The sequence below is a fragment of the Acomys minous genome (genome assembly GCF_964271855.1).
Source record: "Acomys minous genome assembly, chromosome: 12".
NCBI classification, from domain to species: domain Eukaryota; kingdom Metazoa; phylum Chordata; class Mammalia; order Rodentia; family Muridae; genus Acomys; species Acomys minous.
Window position 1 is genome coordinate 40193048 of NC_140493.1, and position 19911 is coordinate 40212958.

The 19911-nt window shown below is 46.6% G+C and overlaps 1 protein-coding gene across 9 annotated transcripts in view; it reads right to left on the reverse strand.

Moving 5' to 3' along the window:
• The window catches only part of MTSS1 (MTSS I-BAR domain containing 1), a 137988-nt gene that overhangs the window by 92698 nt on the left and 25379 nt on the right, over positions 1-19911 (reverse strand). For all 9 annotated transcript variants that reach the window (XM_084750695.1, XM_084750690.1, XM_084750692.1 and 6 more), the window contains exon 3: positions 17381-17454. In XM_084750695.1, the coding sequence (XP_084606821.1) occupies positions 17381-17454 (74 nt within the window). The remainder of the gene's footprint in view (positions 1-17380; positions 17455-19911) is intronic.

Below are 19911 nucleotides of genomic sequence, written 5' to 3' on the forward strand. Positions count from 1 at the left end.
GTTCACTTAAATTTAAAAGAGAAAAACAATTATGTCACTATTTTTTTTTTAAAGTGTACTACTGTTTTGCCTGCATGTGTGTCTGTGTGAGAGTGTCAGATCTTGGAGTTAGAGACAGTTGCGAGCTGCCATGTGGGTGCTGGGAATTGAACCCGGGTCCTCTATAACAGCAGTCAGTGCTCCTAACCACTGAGCCATCTCTCCAGCCCTATGTCACTATTCTTTAATAGATGAGTTCTCATCTTGAAGAGGCTCTAGGGCTACTTACAGTACCAATGACATCAGGACCCGTGATGTGACAGAGAAGCCTACATTCTGGTGGAGCTGGGGGGGGGGGGGAACCTCTTAGACCCTTTAGGGGGGAAGGGCTCCTAGAGGTGGGACAGCCTAAGGAAAACCCAGAGAGGAGGCTGAGAGTACAAAGGAGGAAAGCTGAGGCATATGTTGCCGCACAGAGGGAGACCAGAACACAGTCAGTACTTGAGGGAGCCAAACACAAACTCCAGATTCACATCACCGTGCAAGACCGACATCTGACCACAAATGCCATTAACTAGATAGCTATCACACTCACAATATGTAAATATTTATTTATGGTAACTATAATCTGTATATTACTAACTAGAATGATCATAAACATCTCAGTAATCTAGCCCACAGAATCCAGGGGTTGGGGGATGTAAAACAGGAACTGCCATGCACACACAAGGCAGAGAAGAGCCAGGGCAAGAGGGGTAGAGTGGGATCACACAGGCATCTCCAAGAGACCCAAAGAGCCTATGGTCTGACAGTGGGCAGTGATCCCAGAAGTCACGTGACATAAAGACACCAATCTCCAGTTAAGAGTCGTCCAAGCCTGACCAGTTACGAAACTTTCACATTCATGACCGTATTTGAGTTCCACCATCACCTTGATAAACAGGCATGGCCAACTTGCCGGTCATCTCATGGACAACAGAGCTTAGGCCTGTCGGAATGGACCAGCCACCCATGGCCACCTAGTGAGGAAGGAGAAAACGCCTGGAGCAGTGGCCACCAGGCTGTGTTAGGAAGGCGGCTCCACAGCCTGAGGATGCCAAGCACTCGGTCTTAAGTTACTTTTCAATTGCTGTGACAAGACACCATGGCCAAGGCAACTTATAAAACAGAGTGTTTAATTGAGCTTGTGGTTTCAAAGGGTTAGAGGCCATGATGAGGGAGCAAGGGTGTGGCAGCAGAGCCACTGAGGGCTCCCAGCTTGATCCACAACCACGAGGTACAGAGAAGGGGCACTAGGAATGGCCTTTTGAAACCTCAAAGCCACCCCCAGTGACACATAACCTACGGCAAGGCCACACCTCTTAGTCCTTCCCAAACAGTCCCATTAACAGGGAACCAAGTGTTCAAATGTACGGCCGGCTCTTGTCATTGGAACCACCACATACGTTCTTCATCCTCTGTCACTGCTATCACCTCCTTCATCTTTTTACATGTTAGAGCCAAGCGGGTGTTTTTAGTGTGATGTGGAATTTTCACTGTGCTGGGTTCTCAGATATAATATTGCCTGAGCTGTCAAATCTTTAAAATTGTAACTTAGCTGAGTACAAATGAAAACCCTGCCGTTAAGGCCAGCAAGATTGCTCAGCAGGTTGTCCCAAGCGGGACAACCTGAGTTTGCTCCCCCCCCCTGCCCCCCCCAGGCCCACATGATTGGAAGGAGAGACCCGATTCCCCTAAGTTGCCCTCTGACCTAAACACACACTCGGTGGCATGCTCCCCCTCAAAAAAAAATTAAACAAATAAAAATGTAAACAAGAAAAACCAAAAAACCAGACCTAGCACAATGACCCAAACTGTCTGCAAGTGGTTTGCAAAAGGCATAGACTCTCCTCCATTAAACAGCCCGGCAACAACACTTAAAAGGTCCTGTTTAGTGGTTTTCAACAAGCGGTGGTTTTCACTCCCAAGAGACACTTGACACTGTTACCTTTTCTTATTTATCAACCTGAAAGAAGGAAAAGGCAGAGGTGCCCCCGGAGCATCCTGTGACACACAGGGGAGCCCATCACAAGCAATGACCTCGCTACCTGCAGTCACCAGTGCTGAGGTTAAGACACTCTGGTCTAAATTCTAATTAAGTGGATCCGTATAACTACTCCTCGAAGGGTGAAAAGAACATAGGGCCAAAATACTCCCCCAGACCCAGACACTCCAGGCTGTGTAGCTTTACAACTATGTGGCCACATTGTCTGAACCACGACCAAGCCAGCCTCCTTATCTGCAAATTAGGTTCCTGCAGGCTGAGCTGGTAGGAATCTTCCAGGTTCAAGACCCAGCAGGCATCCATCCAAACTAGGATGGAGACAAAAATCGTTCTTCTTCAAAATCATTAGCAGGATTCAGTGGATGTGCAAAGGTATCTGGGGGCTCAGGGTCACTGTCATCTTCCACGCAGTCGTCCTCCCCCCACAAACGCACCTGGATCCAGGGTCCAGCAGAGCTCCCACCCCTGGGAGGTCAGGGGTTGTGTTTACACAGCCCATTATTCCCTCCAGTTCCAGTACGGAACAGCCTACACTTGGGTTTAAACTGTATCATCCAAATGAAGTACCGCTCTCGTAATTAGCATCCGCCTCTCCACAGCACAGATGGAGATCACGTGACAAAAAATCACAGATCAAAGGCTGGGATCCTGGTACAAGAAGAGCCTGGGCTCTGGGTATGGTTCTGAGCGGTTGGGGGTGGGGGTCAGGTGGCCACATCCTTTGTCTGCCACCAAGAAGCCCTTCTGGCACAGAGTGAGGCAGAAGCAGCTGGAGTGAGCAGGTCAGTGCCAGGGGTCAGAGCGCAGTACAGGGAGAGGGGACATTAGGGTCCCTTCCACAATCCTTTAAGATCAGGTATTCCTGACTATTTAGGAAACTGTCCCACTCCAATTCAAAGGATTGGGTTAACAGTGTGTGTGAGTGTGTGTGTGTGTGTGTGTGTGTGTGTGTGTGTGTGTGTGTGTGTGTTAAGAGTTTCTTCTAGCCTAAGCAGAACAGTGGGTTTGGTTTTTTGTTTGTTTTCCATCTATTTTGTAACCTCTACCTTCCCCCTTCCCTCTATTTTAAAGGGAGGAAGAAGCACCATTGTACTGAACTGTGAAATGCACTTCAATGGAGCTCTAAAGCGGAAGTACCATCCAGTGGCTGGATATTAGTTTCCATGGTAACCTAGGTCTCTAGGCCTTGGCACACACAGCAGGATATCTGCAGATTTCCAGAACCATGTCTTTTACTAGACTGAAGACTTCCACCATGAGTGTAAACATTTGGGAATCCTCTCTCTCTCTCTCTCTCTCTCTCTCTCTCTCTCTCTCTCTCTCTTTCTCCGTGTGTGTGTGTGTGTGTGTGTGTGTGTATTCTAAGGTAACACAAGCATACAAATGAAACTAATCTTACTGTTAATAAGCTTATGTCAACTATTAACAACTGAATAAAAAAATAAGCAAAAACTGTCTTCCTCTCCCGAAAAAAGCTAAAAGAAAACAAACATAGCTTCCATACAAACGGATCAGAATAGAAGCAGAAAACTGCTTTGTAACACCAGATGACAAAGAATTCCTTATAAACAGGGAGGGGGGCGGGGTCCTAAGTAACAATCCATGGAAAACACAGGACAGACTTCTTTCCACAGCCCTGGTCACTTCCTACTTGCACATCCTCACCGTGAAACCAACCAGGCAAAGCAAACAGCTCCTCAGTGATTGCAGCAGTGAGAAGATGAAGCCAAGAGCTGCCCACCATCTCCACTTCTGCCCTAGTGGGCCCAGGGCAAGTGACTTCACTGCTAAGACTTGGCTTCGCCTACAAAAGTATGCACTGGACACTACCTGGAGTACGAATATGAAGGCTTGAAGGGCTGTGGCTGTAGCTCAGGCGGGAGGGTGTTTGCCCGGCATGCAGTAAGCCCTGAGAGTGCATGAGTTAGAGACATCTCAGGAAGTAGAGGGCCAAACTTGGCTGCAAGGCAAGAAGATTGAGGCCAGCCTCGGACCTACATGAGACCTTATCTCTGGGGCTGGACAGATGGCTCAGTGGTTTAGAGCACCGCCTGCTCTTCCAAAGGTCCTGAGTTCAATTCCCAGCAACCACACGGTGGCTCACAACCATCTATAATGTGATCTGATGCCCTCTTCTGCAGATAAAGTGCTCATATACAATAAATAATAAATAAATGTTTTTTTAAAAAGAGACCCTATCTCTAGAGACGAGAAAGAGTTGGGGGAGGAAGAAGGGAAAGGGGGAAGGAGGAAGAGGAGGAGGAGGGGAGGAGGAATCAAGGAAGGACAGAGAGAGGTGGGAGAAGGGGGGATGGAAGAGCAGAGAAGCTTAAAACACGCAACCTCTCCAGCTAAGTTTTACTTCAAGCTATCCAAAATTAGAACATTACAATGAAAATTCTTCAAAGATCAGTAGAGTATATAATAAGGCCCTGGGTTCAATTTTAAAAAAAAAAAAATGGGAGGCTGGGTGGATGGCTCAGCGTTTAAAAGCATTTGTTGCTCTTGCAGAGGACGTGGGTTCGATTCCCAGCCCCCACCCAGTGGCTCACAGGCATCTGTAACTCCAGTTCCAAGGGACATGCCCTCTTCTGAGCCCCACAGGCACTGAGCATGCATATGGTGCACATAGTCTTAAAAATATTTTTAAAAAAAAATCATGGGCTGGTAAGATGGCTCAGGCGGTAAACAAGTTTGCTGCCAAGCCCGACCACCTGCAGTTTGCTCCCTGGGACCCACATGGTGTTAAGAAGAAAGCCACTGAACAGCCACAAGCTGTCCACTGAACTCCACTTGTGCACCGCGGCATGACCCTCCCGTACCATACACACATCCACAAACACAATGTATAACAGAAAACTTTAAGTTGCCAAATTTCCTTATACGCAGCCGAAGAATTTACTCCAGGTTCTTGGCGAGAAAGGAGCTTTTGAGTAGTCATTACCTATTTCATGCATTACTTCCAAAACCCCCTTTCTCCTACAGTAAAAGAACCTGCACATGTTAGGTGGATATGACACCGCAAGTGTTTTTCACATTTGCACCTTTCCTTGAGCGGGAACTTTAGAAAGTAAGGCAAGAAGGCAATGCACTGTGGCAGAACAGAGTCACACTAGAAAGATGCTGGTATGACGACAAGTTTACCTCCCAAATTGTTATTTTTACCTGAGATGGGCATGGGTAGATCAAGTCAAGCTCATCCCTCTGTGACTAATCACTTTTTAAAAAAATAAAAATAAAAAATCACTACCCCACAGAAAATGCCTTTAGTCGGTGTGAGCTACAGCGAGCAGTCTCTCATTAACCAGCATTTCAGCAACAGAGGTTACAAAGGTTTGTGAGTGTGGTGGTGGGTGGTTCAGAGGGAAAGCACGTTAGTGAGCTGAGATATAAAGGGTGGGATGGGGGCTGGAGAGATGGCTCAGTGGTTAAGAGTGCTGCCTGCTCTTCCAGAGGTCCTGGGTTCAATCCCAGCAACCACACGGTGGCTCACAACCATCTATAATGTGATCTAACACCCTCTTCTGCAGATAAAGCACTCATATGCAATAAATAAAATAAATAAATCTTAAGAAAGAAAGGAAGAAAGAAAGAAAAAAGAAAAGGGTGGGGTGGAAGGCAAGGCAGTGGTTTCTGTTTAAAGCCAAGCTCCTGGCATTGGGGGGGGGGGGGGGGGAGAGGGGGCTGGGAGCTCAAAGGGGTCGCCAGTTGAGTAAACTGTTTCATTATGTAAACTACCTAACACAGATAACCACAGCGCACAGACAGAATCAGCCGCCCAGAAAGACACACATCCTATCTAAGTTCAGGCTTTCCTTTCACCTGGATACACACACTCAGGGAGATGGGAAACAGCAGGAACCAGAACACAAGCCTGGCTGCCATCCATCACACGTGAGAGTGAGATTGCACGTGAGTTCCTTCCAGAATTACAGGCCGTTACTCTCCCTAGCGCGGTTTCAGGAAGACACGCTTCAAAGCCAAACACCAACCAGGCAGACGCTGGTTAACCACGACAGACGTTGTGTCTCTGTCAACTGTTACTTCCCAACCAAGGGGCCATAATAAAGACCACGTGTGAACAAGACCAGGTGCTGCTGTCAGCCACCCGTTTAGTGTCAGAGGAGGGTAAGAGGGATGTCACCTGACTGCCAGAAGTGTACTGTTCACTGCTTTCCAGAATACACACATTTACCCTTCAGAATAATCAAACACGTAATTAAACACCTCCGACCTCATTAGCCACAGATGGCTGAACAAAATTTAAGATTCATATATATAAAAGCATTAGAAAAGTAGTTTTGCTATTTCTAGCCTTTGCGTATATTGTGATTTCTAAGAAGAATGCCAAACACGTCATCTCCTACTGTCCAGACTCAATGCCAACTCTGAATTTCATAGACTGTAAACCAAAAAGAAGGAAAAAAAGGGGGGGCAGCTTTCTATTCACAGGCCATATCTTAAAGTTGTGTGTCCTAAGACAAAAGTACATGACTTAATATAGTGTGCTGACGAGTCAAAATGGCTCCAGGAATCGTGGAAAACATTAAATCCAGGAAGGCAACAGGACAGTGAACCTGTAGGGATGACACGAGCCTGGTACCATGGCAGACTGCAATCTCAGCTCGAAAACGTTTAGATACGAGGCTTACAAGCTGGGGGACTTATCTTGAATCTGCGTTTACTTATTAACAGCCATAGGTTTTAGTTGTTATTATAAACAGCAACAACCGGCACAAGATCTTTATACATTCTTTATAGAGAGGCATTCTTTACTCACACTTTATATAAAATTGAAACTATAGCAATACATACTATAGAAACATGTATGTGAACGTGTATAAATACGTGTGTGTGTGTGTGTGTGTGTGTGTGTGTGTGTGTGTGTGTGAACACACGCATAAAGTAAGGATGGCATGAGGGTGGTCAGACAAAGGTTCATGAAGCCACTGTAACTCTCTCCCAAGTCGGGACAGCACAAGCTGTGGGCACAGGGAAGACTGGCTGGAGACACAAGCTGGCTGACCCGGAAGAGGTTTGCGGTCAGCATTTTAGACAAGACTCTAAGTCCAAGTCCAAAGCTCCAGTTCTTTCACCTAACAACTGACAGGTCATATTAACAGGACTTCGCTATAAAGCCCAATCAATGACAACAGGCCGTTTGTTTGTTATGACCCAGGGCCAAAGTCACTCTTCCCGGTCCATGAAGCCACGGTAGCTACGAATAGCCAACATACACCGATGTGAAGGCATGCCTGCCTCCCATCCAGCTACCACTAGGAGAAGTGACCACGGGGCATTTCTACAGAGCTCAGTATCGTGGATGTACACTGTCAGCTTCCCTAGTCTAGACAAATCATCTCACTGAAACCAGCCTCCTCTGGGTCATGGAAATCCTCTTCCTGTCCCTAGAGGCTGGGCCTTCCTCGCTTACTGCATCTGCAAGCACTGAGGGCCACTTCTTTCTTCCATACCCTCTGCACTGTATGCCTGTGCCCAGTTTACAGTGACTGAATGGAATACTTGGAGCCAGAAGTATTTGCGGTTGCTCATTTTCCCCCCCAAGCTTAGGAGATGGGACCCCAAGTCTAAATACGATACTCGGTTGTTTCATATACACCCTATCTATACATGGTCTCAAAGCAATGTTATATCGTATTTTTAATAATCTTGAACATGACATAAATTTTTGTAGTGTGGAATTTCCCACTGTGGTATCATATTCACTCAAAAAGGTTTTAGGGCACTTTGGGTTTCAGATTCACAAAACAGCAATAGATGCTCAGCCTGTATTTTAAGGGAGTAAAACTATATCCCTCAACACATGAGTGGACACACTTTAAAAGGGGGGAAAGCCAACCCTGGGGGCACACATCTTTAATCCCAGCATTTGGGAGGCAGAGGCAGGCAGATCTGAGCTTGAGGCAGGCTGCCTGGTCTACAGAGTGAGTTTCAGGACAGCCAGAACTACACCGAGAAACCCTAGCTTGAAAAACAAAACAAAAAACAAACGAACAAAACTAGTCCTCAGACATGCTGTCAACATATTAAACGGTCTCTCTCTCTCTCTCTCTCTCTCTCTCTCTCTCTCTCTCTCTCTCTCTCTCTCTCTCTCTCACACACACACACACACACACACACAATCTCTACCATTGAAGACTAAGAAGCCAGCATCCTCACGTCAGCCACTATGGTGACATAGGTCCATCGCATCCTAAAACAGAGGACTGCGATTTAAAGCAAAGCTGCACAAACAAGCAAACAAAAAACAAGAGAGAAAAAATGCTTTGACTTTGCTCGGCCCATTTCCTCTTTCACTAGATACTACATGAAAATTCTTACTTTTTACAGCTTTGTTCTTCTACCTCACACCCACATACAGTATACAGCACTGAAACATTTCAAAGCAAAGCTACTGGAGAGCAAGGCACGCTCAAGATTTCCTGAGTATAGCTCATGAATCAAAACTGAGAGGTCACGTTTAAAACAGGAAAACCAAACTCAACAGTTTTTTCCATAGCATCTTCAATCTAATGGACACACACACATGCACACGCACGTGCACACTCCTCTTCCCTCCCATTAGAGACTGCAGCCACTAAGCTGACCATCCCTCTGTGAGCAAACTGTGAAGTGCATCATGTCAAAACTCTGAACATACCAACAACCAATCCCTAGATACCCATGATGCCCCACAGTCTAGGAAACAAAGCTCCAGAGCCTGAAACAAGACACTTAACGACTGCAAGGAAAACAGACCAGTTTCTCCTCAGCTTCTTAGGACATGTTTTACATTAAATTCCTTCCTGTATTTTCACGCTACATCTTAAGCCTTGGCTGGAATATGATCATCTGGAAAGAAAAAAACCAGTAAGCTAACCTTGAGTTTGTTGACAGGCTAAGTGAGGCTCCTAAGGAGAAGCTGGCATCAAACCTGCTTCTTAACTACTCTGGAATTCTTTCTTGTGCCTGAAAATAACCACAGATAAAGAAGTGGCCCAAAGGCTGGAGAAATGGCTCAGCACAGACTGCTCTTCCAGAGGACCCTGGTTCAAATCTCAGCACCCACATGGCAGCTCACAACTGTCTATAACTCCAGGATCTGACACTTTCACATAGGCAGGCAAAACATCAATGTACATAAAATAAAGGAAAATAAATTGAAGAGGAGGAGGAGGAGGAGAACAGAGCTAGCTTCCAGCAGTGTCCATGGGTTGAGCTACAGGTTGTTGGAAGGCAGTTTTAAACCTTTTGTATTTAACGAATGAATGTGATCCATCCCTTTAAGTTAGTATTTCAAGACTATTTTTTTTTTAATATGTAACTCTAGCCCTACAAGAAAGACTTTATAGTTTTTAATTTTTAAAAAAGGGTTTTTTTTCCCCCAGCTTGAGGCTGAAGTGCTTTGTAGGTAGCAATCATATGGCTCCATTTACATGAAAGAAAGTTCTAGAGTCAAATACTAAAGTCTTCAGAAGTTACAGGCTACTGACAGCCTCAAACAATATGGTTAAAGTAAAACTCTGGAGCAAACAAGAGCAGCCTGGCTGGAGTTTGGAAATTTCCCCAGCATCATCTGCCCAACAAGGGAAGAGTCCCTCCCCTCCCAGAACCAGCCAAATGCAGGTGGCCACCTTCCCACCCAACCCCTGTGCCATGACTGCCTCCCTGGGGGCAGGGGACTTCCTGCTATGGTTAAACATGAAGACACACTGGAACCCTCAAAGAGGGGTCACCAGAATTCAAATTCTGAACTCTCAAGTGCACTCTGTCCAGATGTGCCAGCTCCTGTGCCCCGAGGAATCCAGCCTCCTCAGCAGGATCCACCAAGGCCCGCGAGTGGGGGAGCTGTTGTGTGCAGTCGCTTGTTTGTTCAACTATGTTAGCAGCTCATAAGTGATCATCTGGGACTTGGGGCTCCCCAAGAATCAGGCTGGAGCTTTTCCAGCCTGTGGGAGCAGTGGTGACAGCAAGGCTCCAACACCAACATGTGCCCTTGAGGCCCTACGTGTTCCTGAAAGAGACAAAGGGTTCATAGGCAGTGGGACTCGAATGGCTCATGGGAGAGCCTCAACACATACAGAGGCCCAGGGGGAGCCTGGAAGATCGCGCATGTACAAGCACAGGCATTTAACAAAACACACACCATAAAACTGCGCACCGTCTAGGGGAGCAGCCTTGCTTTACTAACCCTAAGCCACAAACATTTTCCTCCCTGCCTTGAAGGCCCAGGCTCACCGATCTTGGCCCAGGCTCTGCCTGTCCCCACCACACACAACTCCAACTGCTAAGGGAGTCCCTCAACCCAAACCAACCCAAATGCCCATCTCTGGCACCCACTTTTCTTTTCTTGCCTTCACCCCACATTTTCTTCTGATTGATCTGGCTTCCTCTACACCTTTCGCCCCCGAGTCAAAGTAGAAGTTACAGAGATAAGTTAGAAGAGGAAATTGACACCATCCAACTTCATCCATACTTAACCAACTTAACAAGACTCACGCGGCATTTCACATCAGAGGAAGAAAAGGTTTGTTGGTCTCATCTTGGGACAGCCCCCCCCCGACCCCCAGCTCTTTTGAGAGTGAGGAAGTTAAAACTTGGGGTCACACAGTTAGAATAGCCAGCAGTCCATCCCAGATATCCTGGGCTCCCCACCAGGTGATGCTACTCTGCTTTTGCATGGGTTGGGGTTTTTAGTGCCTTTGAGATGAAGTCACTTTAAAACCAAACATAAGCACGTGCTAAGGCCAGAAGTTCCCTACATAAGAAATCCTAACGTACGGGTTAACGTCCAGGCCCTGGGAGGGCTCCAGCTCGCTGCACACATGACCTGCGCCAGTGTCCGTGCTCTGCCTGTGTTGACTCTATCCCATGGAGGTTTCATCTCAGGGTGTGGTGAGATCAAAAGGACTCTGGGTCCTCCTACTCAGTCTTACTTATTATCCAGTTGACCATGATCCAAAAACATTAAATGGAAAATTCTAGCAACAAACAATTCCTAAGTTTTAAACAGCTTTTTATTGGAGTATCCTTGTTGTAATTGTTCTCATTATTAGCTGTTGTGCTGGATTTACACAGTGAACATTATCACAATATATATGTATGCATACATGCATGATTGCATGTATTTATACATGTATATGAGAAAGCATACACACCAGGCAATCAATGTATGTATGATGTATGTGTGCATTATGTATGCATGCATGCATGCACGTATATATGTATATGAGAAAGCATACACACCAGACATTCAATGTATGTATGTATGATGTATGTGTGTAGTATGTATGTAGTATATATGTATTATGTATGTATGTATGCATGCATGCATATGAGAAAGCATACACACCAAGCATCCCATGTGGGTCTTGTAAAGGATCTCCAATAATAAAGAAGGGACAACGCCATCTGTAAACTACTCAGAACAGAGTCCAAACCACGGGACATAGTCAAAGGACGTTAGCAATCAGGACTTTCAATGTTAAGGCCATGCTCACTTTTAAACATGATCTAGTCTGCCTGGAGCCCACTTCTTTCCTTCTGAGAACCTTGAGCTCATTTGAATAGGCTTAGTACATCATCACCTGCACATCCCCAAGGTTGAGCAGGTTGGGTTTTCAAAAAATGTGGAAGTAATTACAGAGGCACAAAAACATGCAAAACTGAAAGCCATGCAGCACTGTGCTCTTCAAAGGCCCTTGCTGACCTAAGCAAACTGTGTTGTGGCCACAAAGGGCCAGCGCTGACGGAGAGGCTGCTCGCAGCAGGCACCGGACCAGACGTCCCTACAGGTGTACAGATCTCACCAGCTCATGGCCCTCCACTGCAGCACACTTAGAAGCCTGTTTATCTGCCCCTTTTCTTCAGTTTTTAAGTAACTAAGACAAATGCATACTCACCAACTCAAAGATTTCTCAACTCCAGAGACAGCCATAAAATCTGAGATGGTGTGCATAGCTATGCCTACAAACTAATTTTTGTGACCAGTGAATCCAAAGAGAGTATGTTTTTATATTTTACATAAATGAGATAATTGCAAAGTATAAGCTAAACATACAGAATTATGCCTAGCACTGAAAAACTCATTCCATATTTCATTATTAGAAATACAAGATCAAAATAGAGTTCAGTTTCAATATTCTACAAAAGTCTATTATGAATAGACTGATTTTATCCTCATAGTAAATACTTATAAAAAAAATTCTAAGTAAAATTTGCTAATAAATCTTGCTAAAGATTTCATGAAAATGACAAAAATCTTTCAGCGCTATTTCCTTTGGGAAATGACACAAAATTTCTGGACAATATTCTGGAACCAGAAACCTAGTTAAAATTATCTTGAAATTCTGGATGCTGGCCCAGTGGGGATGTGCTTTTACAGTTAACTTCTGCAAGTGGCCGCAGGTGTGTGGAAGCACAGAGGCGCTCCAGGGAAATACACGGCTGAAAATACAGAGGACAGGCCAATCGGCAGTGGCACAGGCCTGGGAAGCAGAGGCAGGTGGAACTCTGTGAGTACGAGGCCAGCCTGGTCTACAGAGTGAGTTCCGGGACAGCCAGGGCTACACAGAGAAACCTTATCTTGAAACAAACAAAAAACAAAGAAAAATAGAAAAGACAAAAATCAGGTGCTGATAGAGATGTGGGGAGACGGAGCTCTTCCTGTTATGCAGGGACATAAACTAGTACAGTCACTTGGAGGACCGCAGAGGTTCCTGAAAAATTAAAAATAGAGCTAGCACGTGATCCAGCAAAGCCTGAGTAATATTTAAAGGTAGGGAAATGGCATGTGGAAGACTACAGTAACACTGTTCTCAACAGCCAAGAAATGAAGACTGTCAACCAATGAATAAAGAAACCACGGAGCAGGTATCCAGCGGGACCCTAAAAGGAAAACTCTGACCAGATAGAAATGGAAATCGCCAGGAGCAGAAGCATCACGTGATCTTACTACCGTGGAATCCAAAAAGTTGGTCTTGGAGAAACTGCACCCGGAATGGTGGTTACTGGAGGCTGGGGGCGGGGAGCAAGGAAGGAAGATGTGGAAAGGGTAATGGTTCTAAGACAGACAGGAATACAGCTCTGTGGTACACCTGCATATGGTGGCAGGAGATGGCACAGACTCTGCTCCTCAAAACACTGAAGAAGGAAAGAGGGAGAAAGGATGAGAAGGAGAGAAGAAGGGAGGACAACGAGGAAACAGGAAGAGAGGGAAGCAGTAGTAATTCACTTTTCCCAGCTTCTAACTGGGGAGATTTTAAAATACATCTAAAGCCTGGGGGGGGGGGCAGCGCCATGGCGGAAGAGGGCGGGGAATGGACACAACGACACTAGACTAGGACACTTTTCCAGCACAGCAAATAGTACTGACCCCCCTGTGAGCAGCCTTCCACAGACCCAGCCTTCCCTTGGTGATGCACATAACAGACAGCTCAGCTGAGAGACAACACTGTGGCAGAAGCCCGAGGACGTGAGTTTGGATCCCAGCTACCACACACAAGCTGAGTGCAGCGGCAGGCTCCTGTGAGCAGCCTGGAGCTGGAGCACGGGCAGAGACAGGATCCCAGGAGCTCATGCTCCACAAAGCCTGGATGAGATCCAGGGTCAGTGAGGGGACCTCAAAAAGTAAGGTGGAGAGGGATGGAGGAAGACACCTGACATCGACCTCCAACCTTCACGCTGTACCCCTACACGCACAGCCATACACATGAGTATGTCCACGCATACTACACACCCACAAAAATAAGATGGGGAGCAGCAGAGAAATAGGTAACGGAGGAAGACAACCAGCATTTACCTCTGGCTACTGCGCTCACGTGTATGCATGCACTCACGTGTATGCATGCCCATGCGAGCGCACACACGCGCGCGCGCACGCACACACACACACACACACACACACGCATACACTACACACAAAAACCAGACATTAACTTCGGCACAGAGTGTAATAGCAAATGCCTGGGGGTAATACAAATACAGCCTCAGAATAATAATCTATCCTGGCACCAGAACTCTATTTGTCTACTAGAAAGAACAAGGTGGGTCCACGGGTGCTGGCAAGGAAAGGTAAGGGTGCCGCGGTGTGGAGTAGGAACATCGTATCACCAGATCAATGTTTCCCAGAAACGGTCATCCAAAAACACCCATGCAGAACTACGTACAAACTGAAATGAAGCTGGGGGGGTAAAAGAAGTGTTTACAAAGGACACTAAACCCAATCTCTAAGAGGAGAGAGGCTCATAGTGGTTTTCAGATTTTTTTTTTTCCCTATAAAGAGTACTTTTTTTGCCGGGCGTGGTGGCGCACGCCTTTAATCCCAGCACTCGGGAGGCAGAGGCAGGCGGATCGCTGTGAGTTCGAGGCCAGCCTGGTCTACAAAGTGAGTCCAGGATGGCCAAGGCTACACAGAGAAACCCTGTCTCGGAAGGAAAAAAAAAGTACTTTTTGTTTATTTTTTTAATATTTTTTCAGGATTTATTTATTATGTATATAATGCTTGCCTGCATGCCAGAAAAGGGCATTAGATCACATTGTAGATGGTTATGAGCCACCATGTGGTTGCTGGGAATTGAGCTCAGGACCTCTGGAGGAGGAGTCAGTGCTCTTAACCTCTGAGCCATCTCTCCAGCCCTTGTTTTGTTTTTTGAGACAAGGCTTCTCTGTGTAGCCTTGGCTGTCCTGGTCTCCCTTTATACACCAGGCTGGCCTCGAACTCACAAAAATCCGCCTGCTCTGCTTCCAGAGTACTGGGATTAAAGGTGTGCACCACCACACCTGGTAAGAGTACATTCTTTAAGTTTCCTTTTTTTTTAAACTAAAAATTACATTGTTGACATAAGAAGTACTTCCAAGTCTCTCTTATCATCACCATGGAAACAGCTCCTGTCAGCCATTTATTCTTTAAGGCATACAGGTTCCCACATCCAATGGAAGAAAGCAACCATGCACTTGCATTCTAAACAAACCATGCTGCCAAAACGACCTGAAACCACATGGCTTACAGATATGTCACCAGGAGTCTGTTCACAGTGACGGCCAGGCCTGCAGCCACAGACACCATCCCACCAAAGCCCGGCTCTACCCCATACCTCCACAAAGCACCTCTTCCTGTTTCTTTTCCAACAAACAATTGCTGGTTTTCCCTCGCCTGGAAGCTTGAGAATTTCCAGGCCCTTCAACTTCCCACCAAGATGCACCCTGCCAGCAGCCTCTTCAGAAACTCGAGTTCTTACCACAGGAAGTCACAGACAATCAGGGTCACCGTTCCAGTCACTTTTATGATCCACCCAGTAATTTAACAGTAAAATCTAAAAACATACTCTGACTCTAGGGCCTCAGGAACGCAATCCCACGCTGGGCACGAGGGCTCACACCTGTAACCCCAGCACCCAGAAAGGAGAAGCAGGAGGATCAGAAGTTCAAGGTCATCCTCAGCTACAAAATGGGCTTCCGGCAGCCTTGGCTACTTAAGACTGTGTCTCAAAAAGAGGGCTCAGTGGCTAATAACACCTGCAGCCCAAAATGAAGATTTGAGTTTGATCCCTGAACCCACATGCTAGAAATGAGAGAAGCAACTCCTGCAGGCTGTCTTCTGGCTTCCACCATGCACGTCATAGCACACACACACACACACACACACACACAGCAAACACTGTATGCATGACTGACAGTTACAGAAAGATATTACAATGGCTGACAATTCCAGACATGGCTGAGGGGAGAAGAAAATACACTGTGGATGGGCACCCATGTTTCACAGCAGCAAACACTGGTTTGCAATGTTTTGGGGTTTTTTGTTTTGTTGTTGTTGTTGTTGTTGTTGTTGGTTTTTTGGGGGGGGTTGAGGTTTTCTTGTTTTGGTTTGGTTTTTCGTTTTTCAAGACAGGGTTTCTCTGTGTAGCCCTGAATGTCTTGGACTCGCTTTTGTAGACCAGGCTGGCCTCGAACTCACAGCAACTCGCCTGCCTCTGCCTTCCAAGTGCTGGGATTAAAGGCAATGCTAAGGTCTACAGGCCAAAGTTGCCCAAGTTTCTACAACAGGTACATATAAGTTAGGTAAGAATTTCAAAGATGTTTAAAAATTATACAGGTTATGGCCCACACCACACAGACAAACTCGATGCTGATGTCACTGTCATATTTCCGTGGGAACTTTATGCAATACTGTTGGCATCTCAGAAAGGAGGAGAAATAACACCTCTCCTGGGAACGCATCCCTGAGTCCCTGTGCTGGGTTAATTGCTCATTTTCCTATACTCCCCTGGCACTCTACGCCTCAGCTTTTACCGTACCACACATATTATTTCTGCGCTGACATTCTTTATTTACACATCTCGGTGTCCCTACTCAAATCAAACTGTGTGCTCTTTGGGGACAAGGGGGAACCATATTGATATGCCTGTGGTCTCATGACAGTCCTGCAATAAAAGGTGTTGGGAGTTTTCAATCTACGTGTATATTTAATTAAGTGCCTACAGCTAATGGTTGTGGCCCACTGAAGGAACTGGGAACAACCGCCACATCGTCCTAAACACCCAGAGTTCCCATTGTCACCGAGACGGTGAGGGAGCCAGGTACACAGCTATGCATGCAACCCGGGAACCCAGAATGACCTGGCAAGGGAGAGACAGAAGAGGGTGGCTGCATGGGGATGAGAGGCCCTTGCATGAAGGTAGGCCTAAAAGTATCCACGTTCTCCTCCTGGTGCCTATCACACATTACGAATAACCCTGGTATTCTCTGAAACCATCACATCTTTTTCAAAAGGTTTCACCTTCTGATGACTGCATTTATAGACATATTCTAAACATGAACTAGGCTCTGACCGCTCTGTCTTGTGGGGTGCCGTCAGGACTCTATCAGTCACTTGTTCACGTGGTCAGAAGCAGAAGAGCAGGGACACGGGGACGGAGACAGCAAACGGGATGCCGTGCCTGTTATAAAAGGACTCCTTGTCTAAGGAGAACCCAGGACAGCAGCCGTGTAATCACCTCAGTACTTCCCCTTCCACAAGGAACGTGAGAGAGCACAGGGCCACCTGTGCTGGTGGGGACACAGCAGAGCCAGAGGTGCAGCTTGAGGCTCTATACTGAGTATGTCACTCGAGTAGCCCCGCCCACAGCAGGCCACCTCAGGAGGGAACAGCGGCTCCTCTCCTTTCTTGTCTAGTTGTCCCATGTGCTTTACTAATCTGTGAAACTAGTTACAACTTCTAATGTGTGCAGCCCCACGGAGTTATAAATACATGCAAACTGTGAGTCAGCCAGGCTCTGATAGCTCCAGCCGTATCTCCCCGAGAAGCCGCCCAGGGGGAGAGCCCACGCGCTGGAAGGCGGCCTCCCATCTGCTCACCACGTGTGTTGGTGGCCATGTCAGCCACTTTCTGAAAGGCGTCCAAGAAGGCAGCTGCTGCTACTACTGTCGTCCTAAAATGCAAACAGATAACAAAAGCATGAGGAGTGTCTCACTGGCAAATCCATCATGGCTCTTGAGCTAAAACCGCTGCTCCACAGGGAACAGGACCTTCCAGAGAAATAACCCAGCAGTTGATAGTGGTTTTCCCCCCCTAACACTCAATCCCAATAATGGCCGGACTGTGTAAACTGCCAAGCAAAATTCTGCAAGGAAATAAAAGGGAGATGCTTCTACCTCCGAAGAAGAAAGTATCATTTAAAGTATAGATAGCACAGGTGACATCTGCTTTAGAATTGGAAACTAATATATGTACACGTGAACTGGCAGGAAACTAAATCTTGGACAGCAGAAAAAGCAAAGCTGAGACCACAAGTCGAAAGAGATTTCAGAGACCACTAGTTCATACCAGCACTGTGACACCACAGCGATGTCCCAGCCCTGTGACTCAAGGCCCAGCTTAACCCCATGCAGCACTGGGTGCTGGCTAGGTACAGCTCTCCTCCTAAATCCCAACTATCATGAGCCTAAGATAGCGGGTTTTTGGTTCTGTTTATTTTTTTCATTTGCTTTGTTTTGTTCAGCCTCGGGATGCTCTTTCAACTGCATCTTCTGAAGTCCTAAAAGCAACAATGGGAAAAATTAGGGCTCATTTCATGCCTTAGGAATTTTCCTTAATTCTGACCCATGCCCTTAAGAGCTACCAGATGGATGCACTGGGCACTCCGTGGCCTACAACATCATCATCTGTGGAAACAACCAGCATCCTACTCTGTGACAAGCCAACAAAAGCCCCCTATCACGCAAGGACTTCAAACCAAACTCAAAGACTGATGCATTCTTCGAGTGTTTATTACATGACTCCAGTCTCTACTGAGCTTCCTGAGAAAGCAAAGTCACTACAGGAAGAGTAAGGACTGGGAACAGTTCAGAATGTAGAAACAGAAATGGTCTGTCTTGAACACAGCAACAGTGTCCACGGAACAAAAGGTTCTGAGTACTCGTGAGTCCCTCGGGGCAAAACTTGAAGAAAAAAAAAAAAAACAAGGCCTAAGAGTTACAAGTGGATCAAGAATACATTCTGCTCAACTTTGAAGACCAGTCTCAGCCAGGCGTGACACACGCCTTTAACCCCAGCACTCGGGAGGCAGAGGCAAGCAGATCACTGTGAGTTCGAGACCACCCTGGTCTACAAAGTGAGTCCAGGACAGCCAAGGCTACATAGAGAAGCCTTGTCTCAAAAAAAAAAAAGCAAAATAAAAATACAAATAAAAAATAAAGACCAGTCTCTCAGTGTCAGTCTGTCTCTTTCTTTTTTTCTTTTTCTTTCTCTCTATCTCTGTCTGTTTCTCTCTCTCTCTCTCTCTCTCTCTCTCTCTCTCTCTCACACACACACACACACACAGACAAACACACACACACACACACACACACACACACACACACCTATTTGAAACACATTTTTAAAGTGTTGACATCAAATGCAAACACTGGAAAAGTTATCTTTATCAAACATCCTGGGGCCTCTAAGTAGCTCATTCTGACTTACGATTAGTATCTGACAAGCCGGCTTGATGTATTTATTCTCATTCAACTCAATGCCAATCAACCCCATTTTAAGAGCCAGCTGCAGACAAGCCTTGTCCATTTCAGTCACTGGAGTGCTAACTGCAAATAAGGAGGCTGGTTAATTTTGAGGGATGGAGAGGCTTTAAGTGACGGTCGCACTGCGCTTTCTGACATCACGCAGGATGCCATGGCCCTTTCTTTGAGCACAGGGTATATAAGAAACCACCAAGGGCTAAAAGAATGGGTGCTTCAAGCTTAAATACTCCAAGACAGACGTGCTGCCTCTGCGGGGTGACTGCAGCCTTTCTCCAGGCACAAACTTAAGCTGATAAAGAAATGAACTCTGGCCTCAGAAGACCTAGAGGCCAAGGGGGGGGGGGGGGGGGGGGCGGCGGCTGAGGGGGAGGGGAAATGGGACAAGCGCTACGGAGTCTTCCTTGAGTTTCCGTGTTCAAGACAGGCAATGAGCTCATTACCTCAAGCTCCACCTTTCTCGGCAGCAAAAGAGAAAGGGGACAGGCATTCACCAGGCCCCTTCCTAAAGCCCATCAAACAGTCAGAGGCTGGGCAAGAAAAGGGAGGGGGAAATTTAAATGCTTTAGTTCAGGAGGAGACCTCCAACAAGAGAAATGCTAACCTGTGTAAAATAAGAGCAGCGGATGAGACAGGGCCAAGGCAGCTCCATGCCGGGAAGGCTGACGAAGCCTTCAGATGAAGACCCACATAATGGCCCGGTGAGCTCGGGAAGAGGGGAGATGGTCAGGGACCGACAATTGGAGAAGGTGCATACCCAAGGTCCAATGCCTCCTGGTGGGGGGAAGGGTCACATACAAGGCTGCAAATCTCCTCCACAACAAAAGCTGAAGGAAGCCCGTGTGCTCCTGCCGACGGCTCTTGAGCAG